This window comes from Lissotriton helveticus, chromosome 11 (genome assembly GCF_964261635.1).
Source record: "Lissotriton helveticus chromosome 11, aLisHel1.1, whole genome shotgun sequence".
In the NCBI taxonomy this organism is placed as follows: domain Eukaryota; kingdom Metazoa; phylum Chordata; class Amphibia; order Caudata; family Salamandridae; genus Lissotriton; species Lissotriton helveticus.
In genome coordinates, this window is record NC_136072.1 from 1,059,796,141 (window position 1) to 1,059,813,966 (window position 17,826).

The following is a 17,826-nucleotide window of genomic DNA, read 5'->3' on the forward strand; positions in this document are numbered from 1 at the left end:
TCTACCCACACTGGCCTTCGAAGAAGAGATCAGTTCAAAAGGCCACCTTTGAAATGTACAGGCCCTCTCTAAATTTTTTCATGGTTGCCATCCTACCCTGGGACGCTTGACCAAGACCAAGACCCTGCCCCTTGGAATGCAGGTGCCAATGCCACCCCCTCGTATCTGTTCCAGGCAGGCCCTCAGTCGGAGGTCTGCAGTTTCCCCTCTGCCCCTAGTTTATAGCCTTCTATCAGGAATGCACAGATGTAGCTGTCTCCCCAGCACACAGATGTGAATTGGAGGCAGGCTAACAGGCACAGAGAGCCACAAGCCCAGAAATGACCACTCTCCCAAATTGGTATTTCTACATTAGTAATGTCGAATACACTTGAACGACCAGAGAGGATTTGCTATTACTAAGTCATCGATATCAAACACTATACTGCTACTCTACTGAAAGTAGGAAATACTGCTTAGTAGCCTTTCCGCTCGTCACCCATGTTAATGCGAGAAGCAGGCCCTATTATACCAAACACACCATCCACTGACATTCACTACCAGTACACGTAGCGCGCCCATGCCCTGCCTCTTCCTGTCACCGCACCCTGCCCTCAGGGAGTACTCTGATGTAGTGAGAGACATGCAGAACCTTGGCAAGTAGCTTTTTAAATGCCAAGCCGAGTAACAGAAACCTGCACATACAGGCCCCACCAGGGCAAACTTGCGGCACGGTTGAAGAGCTGCATCTGTGAGTGCACAGCCAGTGTTGCAGGCCAATGGAGGAGCATTGAGGTACATGCCCTAGGTATACGTCTTACCCCTAGACAAGGGACTTACAGCTAACTCAAATTAGCCAATCATGTATACACCAATCACCGATATGTATTTGACATGCACAGTGCTTTGGCACTGAATGGCAGTGTCAGAAGAGCTCAAAGTCCTAAGGCTAGCACATAGATCAGCGGAAAACCAGGCGGGACAAAAGCAAAACGTTGAGGGAAAGCACCCTAGAAAGGGCCATTTCCACCAAGAGCACTAATAACTAAGGGAGGGTCACTCATGTGGTTTAATTATTTTTTACAACCGTGATAATTGTTGGCAATGTATGTTAAAAACGAATGTATTGTATGGTGAGCAGACTCTGTGGTAAAGGCTGGAAGTGTTCTGACTTGTTTCTGTTGATTTCTATTTCAGGCCATAAAGCTTCTTGTAATAACGTCGACCGATCTGCAAAAAGAGATTGTAGAGAGCGGAAGGGTGAGATAACATTGACACTGTGGTTCTTCTCAGCTAATCTGGTGTATTAAAATTTATGTGTAGCATCACCTAGTTTTTTTATTGCATGAATAAAAGTCTAAATCTTCCCATAATGTAACCATATAGTTTTAAGTTACTCACCAAGTCAGAATCTCTGATAAATTTCTGCTTAGAACTTAAATGCAAATGCCCATTCAGTAGAAAACTCACTTCCCTCACCCATACCTCTTGATTTTTGTTTTTATGAAACCATGCCAAATTCTGTAACTCTGGTTTGCCCTAATGAAAGCTTGAGCCAGATCCCTTGCAGTGGTGTATGCCTTGCAAAGTAAATTAAGTGTGGTGCGGCTACTGGTTCGAGCAAAAGGCTTACAAGCGCCTCTGGCGGATGGTATTACGGAAGCATGTTAGACGGACGTCTGCATATTTCTGCCTTTCATGTTACACATTTAATGTGCAGGAATTGTTCTACTTTTAGCCTCAGTTGCTGCTTTATTAGCATGTGTTCTGTTCTACTGCACACTTCCTCTCTTAGTGGACTATTTGAGTATCTCAAGTATGCAATACCCTCCTCATACCCCCCTGCAACTCTCATCGGATAATTTGAAAGAGGCACAAATTTGGAGCAAAAAAGGCACCAGTTGTAGGAGCTACAGCAGAACATAACAACAAGACTCGGGTCTGACAGCAGAACAGTATTAACTGGAGTGAAGGGGGGTTGTTTGAGCAGGCACTGTCTTTGGTGGAACAGCTGATTGGAAATGAACAGATTAGAAGGGTGGCCTTTCCTGCCAACAATTACTACATTTCTATGACAACAGCCCATCTGCTGCTCTACGTGCAGCTGTCCTGGAGCAGACACTGTGCACATAATAATCCAAAGCTTTGAATCCCAGATCACTTTTAATTGCAAGTTGTTGATGCTGTTTTCCTGTCAATGTGTATGTTATGTTAGAGCTGCATTGTTTGAAAGAATCTTGTTGGGTTGAGTTGATAATTTCATGTTTTAGTGTCTTTCCTCTTCTCTGTTGGATATTAGGGTGCAGCTACGCCTCAAGACTTCTACGCAAAGAATTCCAGGTGGACGGAAGGGCTGATCTCTGCGTCCAAAGCTGTCGGATGGGGAGCCACCCAACTGGTGTAGGTATCTGCAAATCGAGCAGCCCTTTCAGAAAAATGGTATTTAACTGCCGTAAGCAAATTAAAGCCCTCTTGCAATATATGACCAACAATGGCCCTATGATGGGACCAAAGTTATTGACCTATGAATGAGTAAAGATTCATTAGGAAAGTGCTATAAAGTTTTTTGTCTGATTAATATCTCTGTTATTCAATAAATAAGCAAATATCCACTAATAAAAATCTAATAAATCATTCACTTATTTTCCCACTTAGAGTATACATAAAGGTATTGATTTTTTTTTTAGTGGCGCAATAAATTGACCATTCTACAAACTGAGCCATCCATTCATTTAGGTTTCTAAAATATGTCTTCTAGTTTATATAGGTTTGCCTCAATGCCCCAATACCCTAAATCTTTAGTTTAAAACTTTGCTTGAATTTTCACTCATATACAGTTTATTTAAATGTACTTCTTTTTGCATGCATGTTTCCAACTCTTCAACAGTTGGCTTGGTGTTTTACACGTACATCTGTTATTGAGATGAGATTGATCTAGTTGCATATCAGGAAAATATTCTACATAAACTTGAATAGGTGCATGTCCACTCTGAGTAACAATGCATTAAAAAAACATGTCACATAAACACGTCAGCAAATTTTGTGACAGATTGCAAAAAAAAACTACTGGGCGGCTTGAATTCTCAAAAAGTGAAGATCCAACAGCAGAATTATGCTTTGGACTGCGCCCGACACAAGAGAAGATTGACCGTGCATCTTATTTCATGTAGGAGAAAATTCCTCACCTCCAGTGCCACACTGAAATGAATACCATTTGCAGCCGAGTGTAAAGTCCTTAATTAATTTTGAGAATCTTGGATTCGGGCAACTCTCTTGGTGGCAAGAAGCTGTTGAAGATCACAGGTAACCATTGGAATCCACGCAGTGGGTGAATTGTGTTCAAACCAAGACACATGCATCATCATCAGAACCTACATATTTTACACTGGTGGGAACCACGTGAACAGACCCAAAGGAAAAACCTTTGCATCAAGAGTATTCTCATTGTCAAAGCAAGTTCCTGCCAAAGCTCGGATCAGGTGCTCAGTAAATGAAGCCAACAACAGCGGGTGCGATCTTCAGATTATCTTTTAGATTTAACAACAAAATGCAGGTTTTTACCACTGCCACACTGTGACCATGCACCTCACTGTGGTTAATTTGTGCACCTCGATAAGGCATCAGTGTTGGAAGGGGCTGCACACCATTAGTAGTCGGCTGATCACTTTTTTCCCCTGACTCGAGTGGCTTTCCGAATAACAGCACTAGAAGCTAAAATCACTTTACATCTACAGAGATCTTTTGTTTGTTCTATTGTGGACTTCGCACATTCTGAGACTGAAGTCAATACTTAGCAGTGAGAGGATAAACAGGACTCCTTCCCCTTGTCATGACTCTAGGACCAGCTAATTGTTTGCGTGGAGGGCAGCAGTCTATCCTGGAAACCGTGAATCCGAAATGAATGTATTGCATTTGTTGGCCGGTTCTGACCTTGATGAGACTCGAGGGCAGATCTTAATACACAAGGCACCCATGTAAATACCCTTGCTTGAGTCATGTTCAGTACTGTGTGCACTTCCATTTTTCGTTATAAATTCTAGCCATTTTGTTTGCTAATCCACCAATTTCAAGTATGACCTCAGTGATAGGTTCAACGTTTTTTGTGGTGTTTTTATGTAGTCTGAATATTGTGTCAACACAGCATTCATAGGCCATTAGGGTGCCAGTGTCGGGCCAAGAAAAGTTGGTGTATTCTGTGTACTGCAGAGGTGATAGTGGCATAATTGTTGGGGTTTTAGGAGCAAATTAGTTGTGGAAAGCTATTGGTATCATGGTTTGGTTGGCAGTGTCCTGCAGCAGGATCATGAGTTGGTGTTGTTCCTCATTCTCAGGTGTGTGGGATGAGATAAATACCAGAGCCTGTTAAGATTATGATTTTAATTTGTTTTAACTCTTTTTTTTATTGATTTGATGCTAACAAAGTCCGTGAACGCACAAGTCGTGCATGGCCCCACCCTAAGAAGAGTAGAAATTTCAGGCAGATGTCAGGACAGTGCATTGAAAAAATGACAGTAAACACGGCTGAACTTGAACATCAGATGCATATTACAGCTAGGGGACAAAAGCACATCGAAGCCAAGTCATCAAGCCAGTTATACATTAAATAGTACAATTATACAAGCTTGGCTGCCATAATCACAATAACACGGTACAAAGGGCATACACAACATCCCTCCCCTCCCCGTTAGAGCCGTTCTCCAAGCCAGAGACCTCCTCAACTACAAATGTATTGAGAAGATACCCTACAACAGGATCGCATCTGATGCACCCTGATCGGTACGGGCAATAAGCATATGCATTTTCTCAACCACCTGCTATTCAAGGAGATCCCACTGCCACAAGGACAACAACCGTACCCAGGTGCCCATCCATCCAATGACCACTTGCCTTTTGGCCAATAGCAGAGCAAGTTGGGCCAGCTTATAGGGAATCTTGCGCCCCCTGGGTTTCACCACCTATTTTGATTATCATTAAGTTTCTTAGGCTACATGTTCAGACAACACAGAACAGATACAGCCTAATGCAACCCCCCCCCCTGCTCTGATCTGGGGCAGTATGGGTGGGTATCTGCATTGCAGGGACTATGGAGGATGGTCACCAACCCTCTGAAAATTGACCCTTTTCGTTATCGTTGATCATATTGCTTAAAGATCGTAATGGAATGCTACGACTCGCACATAAGACTCCAATCTCTGTATTGAGTTCATATGAACAATCTGTAACTGCTTAATAAAAAAAAGTTAAAAAAAATAATAAATACTAGCTCCGGATCTTGGGATTTGGTGGCCACTGGAAGACGCTCTAGTAAAAGTCTGAACTCCTTTCTTTATCACTTTTAGAAATGTCACGCTTTTTTTAACTGAGGACTGAGGGGGGGGCTTAAACCACAAATGTAATATGAGACAGTTGTACCACACTCCTTTCTGATGTCAGGAGTCTGGCTTGGGCTCAAAAATGACGTGTTTATGCAGCCGATAGTGCCAAATGTAAACCAAGACTGTTTCTTACAAAGTCTCAATACCACCATCTCAACTCAGATTGTCTCTGGAACTGCAGGACGTGGTCATGGTGCTTTCATTAATATTGGTCTCTTCCGTTCAGAAAAACTTTGAATCCTTCTGAATATTTTCATTTTAGCTCCCAGAATTTTCCTCTGGTATCTCTTCTCTCACTAGCGCTGTCTGTCAGTGAGGAATCTTTGCATTCTTGTACTGCGCTACCCTTTTTCTTTCCCTTCAACCTATCAATCCTCTTCCTGATCTCCCCCACTCTTCGTAGGCATCATCCCTTATTTTGCTATTTATTCTCTCTTGTTTTAGGCTTTCTGAAGAAATCCTCTGCTTCCTCCATTGCTGTAGATTCTGTCGGTGCAGTTCCAATCTTTATCATGGGCATCATATTTATGCTCAGTATGAACTCAGAAATGCCTGTTACTACATGAGCTTTTTTTATATATATATATTTTCTGGTACCGAATCTCTGACTCATGACAGTGCTTGCACAGTCTTGTGATGAGGCCTTATTCTGTTTTTCTTTTCAGGGAATCTGCTGACAAAGTGGTCCTGCACACTGGGAAATACGAGGAGCTGATTGTCGGGTCGCATGAGATCGCAGCCAGCACCGCACAACTGGTGGCTGCATCGAAGGTACAACTAATTTTCTGTGCTATTAGAATATTCCACCCATTGAGGATAAAATGTTAACAAAGAAATGTATTGGAATGCTGAGGCAGTAGACCTATACTTTCTATTATGTGTTTTCTGTCATTTTATTGTATGTAAAGGAGCTTGTAAAAAGACCTGTGCTCTATTTATGGCATTATTGCCCGCTGCGGAGGGCTATAGCAGTCAGAATCCGAATTCTTTTTATTCGGCAGTGAACAGCCATAAAAGCATGCAGACGTACAAAAATATCAATAGAATACATACAAGTTATTAAAACAAGCAAGTAAAATACGTAAAATCATCAGGTTAGGGATATTAATGACCAACAATCTGGATAAAAACAGACTGGGGTGAATAAAACCGAACTTCAAACAGTCAAGTACCGAGTCATCGATACACTAAAATTAATCTATATCAGTCGTTAAAAACACTTCGCCTGAGTTATAGGCCTGAACCACAGAACACGAAAGGCTATAGGGCTTTAGAACATTCCGCCCAGGGAGGATACAATGTTCTAAATTAAACAGGTAGAAACAGAAAGACTAGTGTTGGAATATTGAAGCAAAAGGTCTGTTCCATCTTTGTCTTCAGGGAAGACCCCAACATTGCCATGTGGAATGAAGCTTTATTGCCCTCTTTTTGGATTATTAACAATAGACAATGATCACTATAACAAAAGCTTTGGATAAAATTGCTCCTCTCACTAAAGTCACAATTAAAGCCCGAGCCGCTCCGTGGTTTACTGAACAGCTAAAGTTAGTGAAGCTCTCCTGCAGGACTGCGGAACGAAAATTGAGGAAAACTAAAGACCCAATTGATCGTAAATCATATAAAGATGTTCACCATAAGTATATGGAAAACATAAGACCAACAAGAAAATCATTTCTCCTTAGCCATATTGAGAGGGCAGCAAATTCTAATAAGGAGCTATATCAAATTCTGAAGGAATTCTCTACCCCGCCTGTTCAGACACAATCTTCTATCTCTCAGGAGTCGGACTGGGTAGACTCTCTCTCAAAATTCTTTGTCAAGATCATGGCTATCCACAATTCTTTCCCTGCACAAGATTTTAATAATGACATGGGAAATCGTTCTGTAACTATTCTTGATCCCCCTCACATTTTGGAAGAATGTACTCAATGTGGCTCGGATGAAGTGATTAAAGCATTTATAAAGGTCAAATCTGGTTCTACTATAGACCCTTTGCCACCAAGAATTTTTCCAATTGTAGCTCCAGCTCTCTTGGACAGTCTCACAGATTTATTCAACAAATCACTGTCAAAATCAGAATTTCCCAACTTATGGAAAACTGCCAGAGTTAGGCCTATACTAACAAAATCTACTGCAGACCCAAAACTTTTTTTCCAGCTATTGTCCTAGATCTTTGCTCCCTCATTTCGGTAAGATGCTTGAGTCGCTGGTTAACAAACAGCTTGTGTTCCATCTCGAGAACTGTGGATTGCTTGACCCTTCTCAATCTGGCTTTAGGGCAGCCAACAGTACCGAAATAGTTTTGCTGGAGGTATCTGATAACATCAGGTTTGCACTAGACAGGGGACAGTCACCTATCTTCGTACTGCTAGATTTATCTGCAGCCTTTGACACCATCTCCCATAGCATTCTTGAACATCGGCTTTGGGAGATTGGTGTCAGAGGTAAGGCTTTACAGTGGCTCAAAAATTATCTAACAGATAGAACTACGATAGTACGGGTAGGAAAGACCAGCTCCTGTGGTAGACCAGTCCGGATGGGAGTACCACAGGGCTTTATCTTGGGTGCCACACTCTTCAATATTTATGTGACCCCTCTGGCCAAAGTGATCAGGTCATATGGTTTTGATGTTGTGTCATACGCTGACGACACTCAGATCCTGGTCACTCTTGGTCCAGACCCATCGGAAACCAAGTCCCGGTTTAAAGACTGCATGTCCCAAATTGATAAGTGGATGTGCACAAACCATTTACAGCTGAATGGAGGAAAAATGGAGATAATGCTCTATGGCAAGGCTCATGAGCATTGGTCTCCCGCTTGGTGGCCTTCAAGCCTTGGCCCTTGTCCTATTCCTACTCAGTCAGTGCGTAATCTGGGCTTTCAAATGGATAATAAGCTGTCAATGAAAGACCATGTTAATAAGACAGTTGGCTCCTGCTTTGGTGTTATGCGTAGCCTGCGTAAGGTTTTTAAGTGGATTCCGACTGGTAAGAAAACCCCTAGTCCAGGGACTTATTATTAGACGTATGGACTATGGGAATGCCCTGCTAGCTTCTACCAATGATTGAAAGCCTTCTTTCTAGGATGCAGGTTCTGCAGAATACAGCTGCAAGGCTGCTACTTAATCTCCCACCAAGATCTCCTTTGGCACCTAGTTTGAAGCTTTTACACTGCCTGCAAGAAAACGTATACACTTTAAGATTCTCTGCTTGACGCATAAAAATATGTATGTAAAAGGTCCTGATTTTTGGGCCAAAAAGTTAAGCTGGTATCAACCAGGTAGGACCTTGAGATCCTGCAACCAAGCACTCCTCTCATCTCCCAGAATTCGTACCACTATGTGTGGAGGGAAATCTTTCTCGTTCCTTGCTCCATCCTTTTGGAACAAACTGCCTTTATCTCTTCGCACCACTAGTGATCACACCTGTTTTCGTAAGAGCTTAAAGACATGGCTGTTTGACATCTAATGCACCATATCAAGTCCATCTCTGAGTCATTCATCCAGCGCCATGAGACTTTCGAGTGATATGTGTGCTTAATAAATACTCTATGATTTGATTTGATCACTGCAAAGGGCGTTAAATGCCAGACCCTAGTTATGAGCTTGCTGGGATGGCAAACGTGCATAATGAGGGAAAGAGCCATTAACAGGTCTTAGCACTCAACAGTATGTGCCCAATAATGCCATTATCACCTCACTCCTAATCATAGGTAAATATAAACTTCGCAGCCTCTAGGCACTTCTTTTCACTGCCACTGAACCTAGGATGCAGCATTAGTCGCTGCCAGAATTGATTGCCACTATTCCATAGCAGGCGCTACTGTCTTCCACGGACCTGCACGTGTGTGAAATCTATACGTGCATTAGATGCGCATAAGAGCATTTGTAATGACATAACCTAGAACTGTGGTTCTTAACCTTTTGACTTCTGTGGACCCCAACTGAATCATTACTGGAACCCGAGGACTCCCCACTGAGTCATTATAAGCAGCCGGGAAACCCGGCTCTGCATTTTTGATGATTTAAACCGCAAAAAACAATACAGAAGTAGGAACTCCTCAAGCAAATACACAAATATTGAAATATTTTATTTAATTCACAAATATAAAAAATCTACATTTTCATTTTACTGGGAAGATTGGTGTTTTTTTTAATTCAATTGAGGTCACTTGTCATCCATACCATCTTCCATGCTATGTTGAGTTTCACTCACTTTCACTATTCCCACAAATCAATCTGTGCATACTAACTTAATATTTAGCCTCCAATTTCTAATTCCTTCACATTTGCAGAACACTTCACATTTTACTTCTTCATTTATATACGCTTTATTAATCTGCTAATATTATTTAATTTTCTAAGCAGTCGCGAACCCCCCTAATAAGGCTTTGCAGAACCCCAGGAGTCCTAGGCTCGTAGGTTAAAAACCACTGCCTTAGAATAGACCCTTTCAGCTAGAGTGACAGGAAATTACATCATGTTCTTCGAATATGTTCTATTGTAGCCTTCCCAATAGTGCCTGTGCCATCTACAGTGCGTAACAGTTAAGTGAAGTAAATCAGCGCAGTCAGCCTGGGCTGCTAAATGGAGTAGACTGCCTGCGCCTACTCAGCCGTGGTTCAGTGCACTGACTGACTTATAAAGAGCTAATGTGCAAATATTCCATAAGCACACAAGTCAATAATATTTACTAATTGTTTATTACACACATCACAAATAGTAATTACCCAGCTCAGTGCAAGCCATTTTAATGTCTGCATATGGATAAGAGGCTGAGTCACCCATATTGTGATTAGATCATGTTCCCAGACACACCTGTGTAGAAGGTAACAACCTGAATGGGCTGTCTTGCTGGCTCAAATGTATAGAATACATCGCTGGTGTTTTGCTTATGTACATAGTTTGGACGGGCGCCCTCGCTTGGCAGTTACCCGTCAATAGAGCAAGCTGGAGGCTATCTAAGTCGATTGCCGCTTCCAAATACGAAAGCTTGAAACATTATCATGTGAGGCTTCGACTTCTTCAATTTCTTCTGTTTCGTGGGCCTACCAGCTCTTTTCAGCGGAGGACTGGTTCGCTTTCAACTTGAACGCAGTACTTTGGACAATCTTATCCATACCCTTTAGTTTTTGGAGAAAAGGGTTCACCTAATCTCAGATATTACAACGTAACTTTGAGCCTTGAAAAAGTCGCCTCACGAAAAAACACGTGTCAGCTGTCTCACTGTTGTAACGATGTGTCAACAGTGGTGAAGATCTCGGATTACCACATATGTTTTGTCATTATTACTATTGGTTTCTTTATTGTCATTAAACTGAACCCTGACTTTCATGAGTCAGTAGGTAACTTGTTCGTGCTGTGCTCTGTCAATCAATGTATTATTTCATATATACAGAGGTTTCCTCTATATGTAGATTAGCATTGTGGATGGCACGGTGTTAGACATTGAGCACGCTGGAGGACATTTTTGCTGCCTTATACTTTTGATGCAAACAGTACGTAGGTACTGGCTGTTGTTGTGAACCACTGCCATCAATTTTTTCATTACTCTCTTGGCAGTGTGGTAACCATCCCTCAAACTCAGATCAGACTGAGCCAAATGTGTGCTCCAAAACACTGTGGCGCCGCCAAGCGGGTTTGCAGGAATCCGCTATCAGGAGAGAGTCCAGTGCTCTTGAAAAATATGGAAAAGTGCCTGCTCAGTGGGGTCTTCATTGGTGCTCAGCAGAGAAGCTTATGACGCTGGCTTTTACCGACCATCACCATTCTGTACCCAAGTGAAAAAGAAGGTGGATGGTTGAGAGCCCCCAAGTGTATGTGCAGAGTGGAGTTTGAGGTACAGGGGGTGACAGTCAGACAGAGGCCAACATTCAGAAAAGGAAATAACATTCTTGAAGAGCACATTGTATTGTGGTATAGAACAAGCTCAGGCAAGACGGTCAGAAGATCGGCGAGTTGTGTAACATGCAGGGCCGGCTTTAACACTGGTGGCGTCCTGTGTGACAATGTCTGTTGTCGCCCCCCACCCCCTCATAACCACCTCTGGATTCCCTCACTAGCACCCTTTAACAGTGCCCCTCAAGACTCCATAACCACTGTCTCCCAGATTTATTTAGTTTTATAGAGCCGCTCATAACAGTATAAGGCATTGGAGCACTTTACATCACACACAGTAATGTGTGTAAATCAGTGTATAGGAAATGTTACAACAGATAGGACTACAAGGTGTAGGAGTGATGTGTCATGGATACTGGTAGGCAATAAAGAGTCCTTTTTCTGGAAAATCACAAATTTCGAATTTAAAACGTATCATCATTGTTAGGGGTTCTCTTTAATAATAGGAATTGTTTTCTACCCAAATGAACTCTTTTCGCAAGATTAGGATAATGAAAGACTGTGCAGAAAAATATATAGCGCTAACATATACCTTGCAGTTTGCATGCAGCTCTTTGATGGCAGCTAATAGTTCAATGTTCTACATTAGGATGTTGACTTATAAAGGACAAGTTACAAAGCAAGCTCTCCTACAACAGCAGTAACCCTCTTACAGAAGCAGTAACCCACTGACCTATTTACATTATATGCAGTTTGTTAGCTGCATGATACACGTACTTAGCAGCAGGCATTTTAACTATAACTTTGTTGCTGCCCGCCCGTGGATACAGCCTGGAAGGGAGAGCCTGCACTTCGTGACAGCAGAGGATTCCTGAGACTTTCTTTCTCCCCCTCGTTACTCCTCACCTCGCGGTACCCGCTTCGCGGGTCCCGCAGCGCCTTGCGCATTGGAGCCAGCATACCCTGGAACTGTAAGCAGTCGAGGACAGGAGGCGCGGGCAGGTGAGCTAGCCGGCGGGGCTGCGAGCACGCAGGCAGGGACTCCGATGACCAGGAGCCCCTGCGCGCCCATTTGACACACCTGGGCTGCTCTCCCCGCTGGCCACGCCCCCCGCCCTCAGTCCAGTAAAAGCGGCTGTTCCTTCCTTGCAAATCGGAAACCCTAACTTTGTTGCTGCCCGCCCGTGGATACAGCCTGGAAGGGAGAGCCTGCACTTCGTGACAGCAGAGGATTCCTGAGACTTTCTTTCTCCCCCTCGTTACTCCTCACCTCGCGGTACCCGCTTCGCGGGTCCCGCAGCGCCTTGCGCATTGGAGCCAGCATACCCTGGAACTGTAAGCAGTCGAGGACAGGAGGCGCGGGCAGGTGAGCTAGCCGGCGGGGCTGCGAGCACGCAGGCAGGGACTCCGATGACCAGGAGCCCCTGCGCGCCCATTTGACACACCTGGGCTGCTCTCCCCGCTGGCCACGCCCCCCGCCCTCAGTCCAGTAAAAGCGGCTGTTCCTTCCTTGCAAATCGGAAACCCTAACTTTGTTGCTGCCTGCCCGTGGATACAGCCTGGAAGGGAGAGCCTGCACTTCGTGACAGCAGAGGATTCCTGAGACTTTCTTTCTCCCCCTCGTTACTCCTCACCTCGCGGTACCCGCTTCGCGGGTCCCGCAGCGCCTTGCGCATTGGAGCCAGCATACCCTGGAACTGTAAGCAGTCGAGGACAGGAGGAGCGGGCAGGTGAGCTAGCCGGCGGGGCTGCGAGCACGCAGGCAGGGACTCCGATGACCAGGAGCCCCTGCGCGCCCATTTGACACACCTGGGCTGCTCTCCCCGCTGGCCACACCCCCCTGTACGCCTTCCAATCAGCAAGTGCCCATAGACTATACCTTGAAGTATTGTCCCCGCTGCGCGGGAGCGCGCGGGAGGGCGCCGGGAGAAGCCCGGGACAAGGGCGGGACCGTCTGTGGCCGTCCGGGGCCGCTGGAGGCCGGGCCGGGCCACCCTACTAACATTCCCAGCCCAGGTACTGCTCCATTGTCGGATATACAAACTGATTTGTGACTTGTGGTTACATTGTGGGGTTGAAGGAGGGTTTTCCACTTTATGGCTTCTACATCGGGCACTTCTACGCTGCTGCCTTTAATGGCAGAGTCAGAACCGGCTGTCATGGGCCCTCTTGATTCTTATTTTAAACGCCTCCCGCAGGATATTGACAAAGAGATTGCCCTGGCGGAAAGACGAGCTGGGCGTAGGCTCTCGATTGAGCTTTTGAAAAATCCCCCTGAGAAAAATCAAGGTTTGAACTTTCCTGCGCTGGTTACACCATTGTCATCTATTGTTTTACCAGCTACCCAGGACTCCCTCTTTGATATACCCCCCCATGCGGAGCTAGTTGATATTTTTCCACAAGCTACAGTGGGAACTGGTTTGTCTGTTGAGCATTCTGGCGGAACCCGTCAACCATCAAAAGAAACTGGAGCTTTAGTAAAACCACGTGTAGATTTGGAAGTGCCCAAATCCAAGCCTGGTGCTAAAAGGAAATGGGGGGCTACCACTAAAAAAACACATCTACAAAAACCGCTGAGAAAGCATAGGAAGTTGGGTGCAAAAATACTTGTAACTAATGTCCCTGTAACGAATGATGTAGTAACACCGATGGGGGCTGATACAGCAGTACAACTAGAAGTAGACCAAATAGTTTTGGTGTCTCCACCAACAGTGGCAGTTCCAGCTAATGATCCAACTCCTGTAGAACTCCCGGGCTTATTTTGTCCAAAACAGGATTTCCTGATTGAAGTGGGAAAAATAATACGCTCCCGTCTGCACCCCGTAGAACTTAGACTCCAAAAGCTAGCTGATCAACTTGACCATCTTGAACAAGCTAGCCTATATAATTTTTTTATTATCAAATCTTTAATTAAGTCTAACAATAGATTGGGAGACAACGGGAAGTTAATGCAGCTAGCTAACAACGATCAGGGAGTCGTGCTGGTAGATCTGCAATCCCCGCCTGCAAACGTTACTTCAGCCCAGGAAACTAAAGGGGATAACAGTACGAATGTACTTAAAACCACTAGTACCAGTGGGAACACTAATTCCGCTAATAATATTGATAGGGGTTGTAAGGTTAGTGTAAAAAACCCACCAACAAAAACTACGCCTTTGCCGACTGGGCCGGGGAAACCTATGGCCAAAAGGCCAGGAAATGATAAAATCCCTCCTAGTAATGCTATTGGGAATAAGGTGGGGTCTAAGACAAACATAGTAGGTGGTGGTGGTTCCACGAGGGATGCCCCTAGCAACGGGACTGGGACTAATACTGTTGTGGCAGTGAATAACATCCTCACGCATTGTCGTGCCCCCCCAGACCAAGCACCCATAAAACCACATATAACCAAACCTCCGACTAGGATCCCTCCAGTACAGCTCACCCCGGACTCCTACCCATACGTGGCCGTACTCACCAATGTCCCACCCCTAATGGAGGGCCAAAGAGAATCATTTGACATGTTAAAAAATAAAGCCATGCATTGGCTTCGTGTCAATAGACCTCTGCCAGGGGGAGTGGACGGCCTGATAATAGGGGCAAGAAGAGTCAATTGGATAGGGAATACCCTAAAAAAACAGGGGGGTGAGTGTATTATAATCAACTTCCAGGACCCAAGGGTGGTGGGCCTGATAACGGGACCTGGTTGGAATATTAGCATTGGAGGGATTGGGGTCGTGGACCTAACCTTCTTTTATCCGAGATCTGTTACTCAGTTAGGGGGTTGTAGGGAATTATTGAGTTCTAGTTCCTGTGCTGGGGTAGAGGTTGGTCCTACTGCTGTGCCCACCGCAAGATCAAACAATTGTTATATGCCGGCATTCTTCCCACAGAATGGGCAGGGCCAGACGAGGTGGGGATATTGACAGAGTTCCGACGAGCAATTCCATCGGGAGGGGGAAATGGAAAGGGGAAGTAACCCTGTTGGAAAAGTGCTAATTAACAAGGATGAAATGAGTTCAACATCGGTAATAGTGAATGTGAGTGATGGGAGTCTCATTGCTAGCCCAGTGGGTCTTCTGGGCCAACTAGTTAACCCAACCAGTATTTGCAGTAAGGAGGGATTAACTGTTAATTTTACAAACACTGTTATAGGAGAGGTTTGTGATTCTAGGATGCTGGAGGATTTGTTGCCCACCGTATCCATTGAAGTGGGGTCCTGTGTTGAAAATACACCGGAGAGATTTCCGTCATGGAATGTGGCAGGGCTGGGGGCTAGATTATTGTCACAGCAATGGATTGATTTTGTAAGTGGGTTCGAAATGTGCCTTTTTCAGGAGACGTGGGCTTGTGACCCAATATTTTGCCCAGGTTACTTAAATTTTTGTATACCCGCAACGAGAGGCCCCAGGGGTAGACCCATGGGAGGCCTCGCAATTTGGATCAAACAAAATTCAAAGGTCAAAATAAAAATGATTGATCTAGGGTGCAAAGATATACAACTATTAAGACTATCTGTGGGAAAGGGTGGCAGTATAGACATTTATAACATATATGCCAGGGGCATGAGTCTTGGCAATTCTGCTACCCTAGAGGTCTTATCTGCTTCTCTTGAATCCCAGTCACTTGGCAACAGAGTAATTTTGGCTGGTGATTTGAATAGGACATTCGAGCCACTAGAAAACACTGCCTATCCATTAGGAATGGAGGAAGATGCCCTTTGGGGCATCCCAAAGTTAAACCTTGTACCTGTAAAGCGGTGGTCAAAAGACATTCTATTGTTGAATGCGTTATGTCTAGAGTATGGTTTGAGGGCTCTTAATGGCAGGACCAAAAGTGATTATGGTGGCAACTGCACATTCGATAATGGACATAACAAAAGTAGGATCGATTACGTCATCTGTAGTCTTGAGTTATGGTCTGGCGTGGGTGACATGAAAATCGTGGGGAGATTAGAAAGCGATCACAACCCCCTCTGTGTCTCCCACTCATGGTGGAGGGCCGCACGAACTAACCCAGTTTCAGGTAGTGGTAGCATACCTGTTATGAGCAATGACTTAAGACGGGTGAGATGGCCACACGTTCTGGCCAATTCGTCCACTTTGGAGTCCATTAAATTGGAGACAGATAATGCCATCGATGCCATGACAAAAGCTGAGCCGGTAACACCCGACTCTGTCCAACTAACAGACATCCATGACACCTTCTTCACTGTGATAAAACCGCATTTTACCAAGTTATTAAAGTCTAATAGAAAAGCACCAATTACTATGGCGACCTGGTTCAACAAACAGTGCAGGGTTGCCAGACTGGAGTTGGGCAAAGCACTTAAGAGCAGAGTTAAGGCCTCGATTAGCGCCTGTAGGAAACAGTATAATGACAGTATCCGTATGGCCAAGAAGTTGTGGGAAGAGGAATACTGGGAGGAGTTACTCGAAGCTTCAGGGCAGAAGGATTCCAGATTATTCTGGAAAATTGTGAAATGGGGAAGAGGGGGTGCCCCTAACAAACCCGACAACAATGTCGATGAGGCTTTGTGGGTTGAGTATTTTAAACCCCAGTATGCTGAGAGTAGGGATTTAGTGGCTAGAGAACCAATCCCTATGGTATTCTGCAAGGGCGATTTATTTTCATGCAAGGACGCGGATGTCGTAATAGCAAGTTTGCAGGGGGGGAAAGCCCCGGGGCTTGATGGAATCCCTCCAGATATTTTCAAACATGAAAAAGCCCAGTGGGCAAAATATGCGACTTTGTTGGGAAATGGTCTAGCGAAAGGGGCTAAAATCCCAAATATATGGAAGGGGGCAATAATAATACCGATCTTTAAGAAAGGCGATCGGTCATTCCCGGCAAATTATAGACCAATAAGTTTGTTGGCCACCATGCAGAAAGTGGTGGGGAAGATGCTGGTTGACAAACTTATGGCCTGGGTAGATGATAACAATGCTTTATCCCCCTTCCAGGCAGGCTTCAGACGTGCAACTAGTACGGTCGACCAAATTTTTCGTTTCACCATGCTACGGTGGGGGACTGTACTCCTGGGCAAAGGCAGGCTCTATGTAGCATTTGTAGATCTTAGGGCCGCCTTTGATCTGGTGCCCAGGAGCACGTTGTGGGAGGTCCTCCATAAAATAGGGGTCCCTCCGGATTTGCTTACGCTGATAATGCGTCTGCATGAAAGTAATTATGCAAAGGTTCAGTGGGGGAGGAATGGGGAATCCACCATTAACTTCCCAGTCGAGCGGGGGGTCCGGCAGGGATGTGCTATGGCACCCCTGCTGTTCTCCCTGTTCATCAATGGCATTGTAGAAAGGATATTGGACGCACCGGTCGACGCACCTTCGTTAGCGGGCATCAGAGTTCCAATTCTGATGTTCGCTGACGACACCTTGATCGTGTCCAAAACCCCGTCAGGCCTTCAGCGCGCCTTGAATATTTTTGATTCCTTCTGCAAAGAACGGGGTCTTGAGGTTAATGTAAATAAAACCAAGCTGATGGCCTTCGGGCAAAAGTGTCACTCTCGACCCAATGTATCCTTGAACAAAATCAACCTAGAGTTGGTAAATGTTTTTACGTATCTTGGGGTCGAGATATCAAGTAAACAGGGTTGGTCACGTCATATAGAGAAGGCGGTGTTGAAACACCAGCAGATCTCTG

At 44.7% G+C, this 17,826-nt stretch overlaps 1 protein-coding gene across 1 annotated transcript in view; it reads left to right on the plus strand.

The window, feature by feature from the left end:
- Positions 1-17,826, plus strand: part of HIP1R (huntingtin interacting protein 1 related) — a 482,407-nt gene that overhangs the window by 403,366 nt on the left and 61,215 nt on the right. Inside the window, exons 26-28 of the mRNA XM_078667577.1 lie at positions 1,177-1,239; positions 2,279-2,379; positions 6,020-6,125. Of these exons, the coding sequence (XP_078523703.1) occupies positions 1,177-1,239; positions 2,279-2,379; positions 6,020-6,125 (270 nt within the window). The remainder of the gene's footprint in view (positions 1-1,176; positions 1,240-2,278; positions 2,380-6,019; positions 6,126-17,826) is intronic.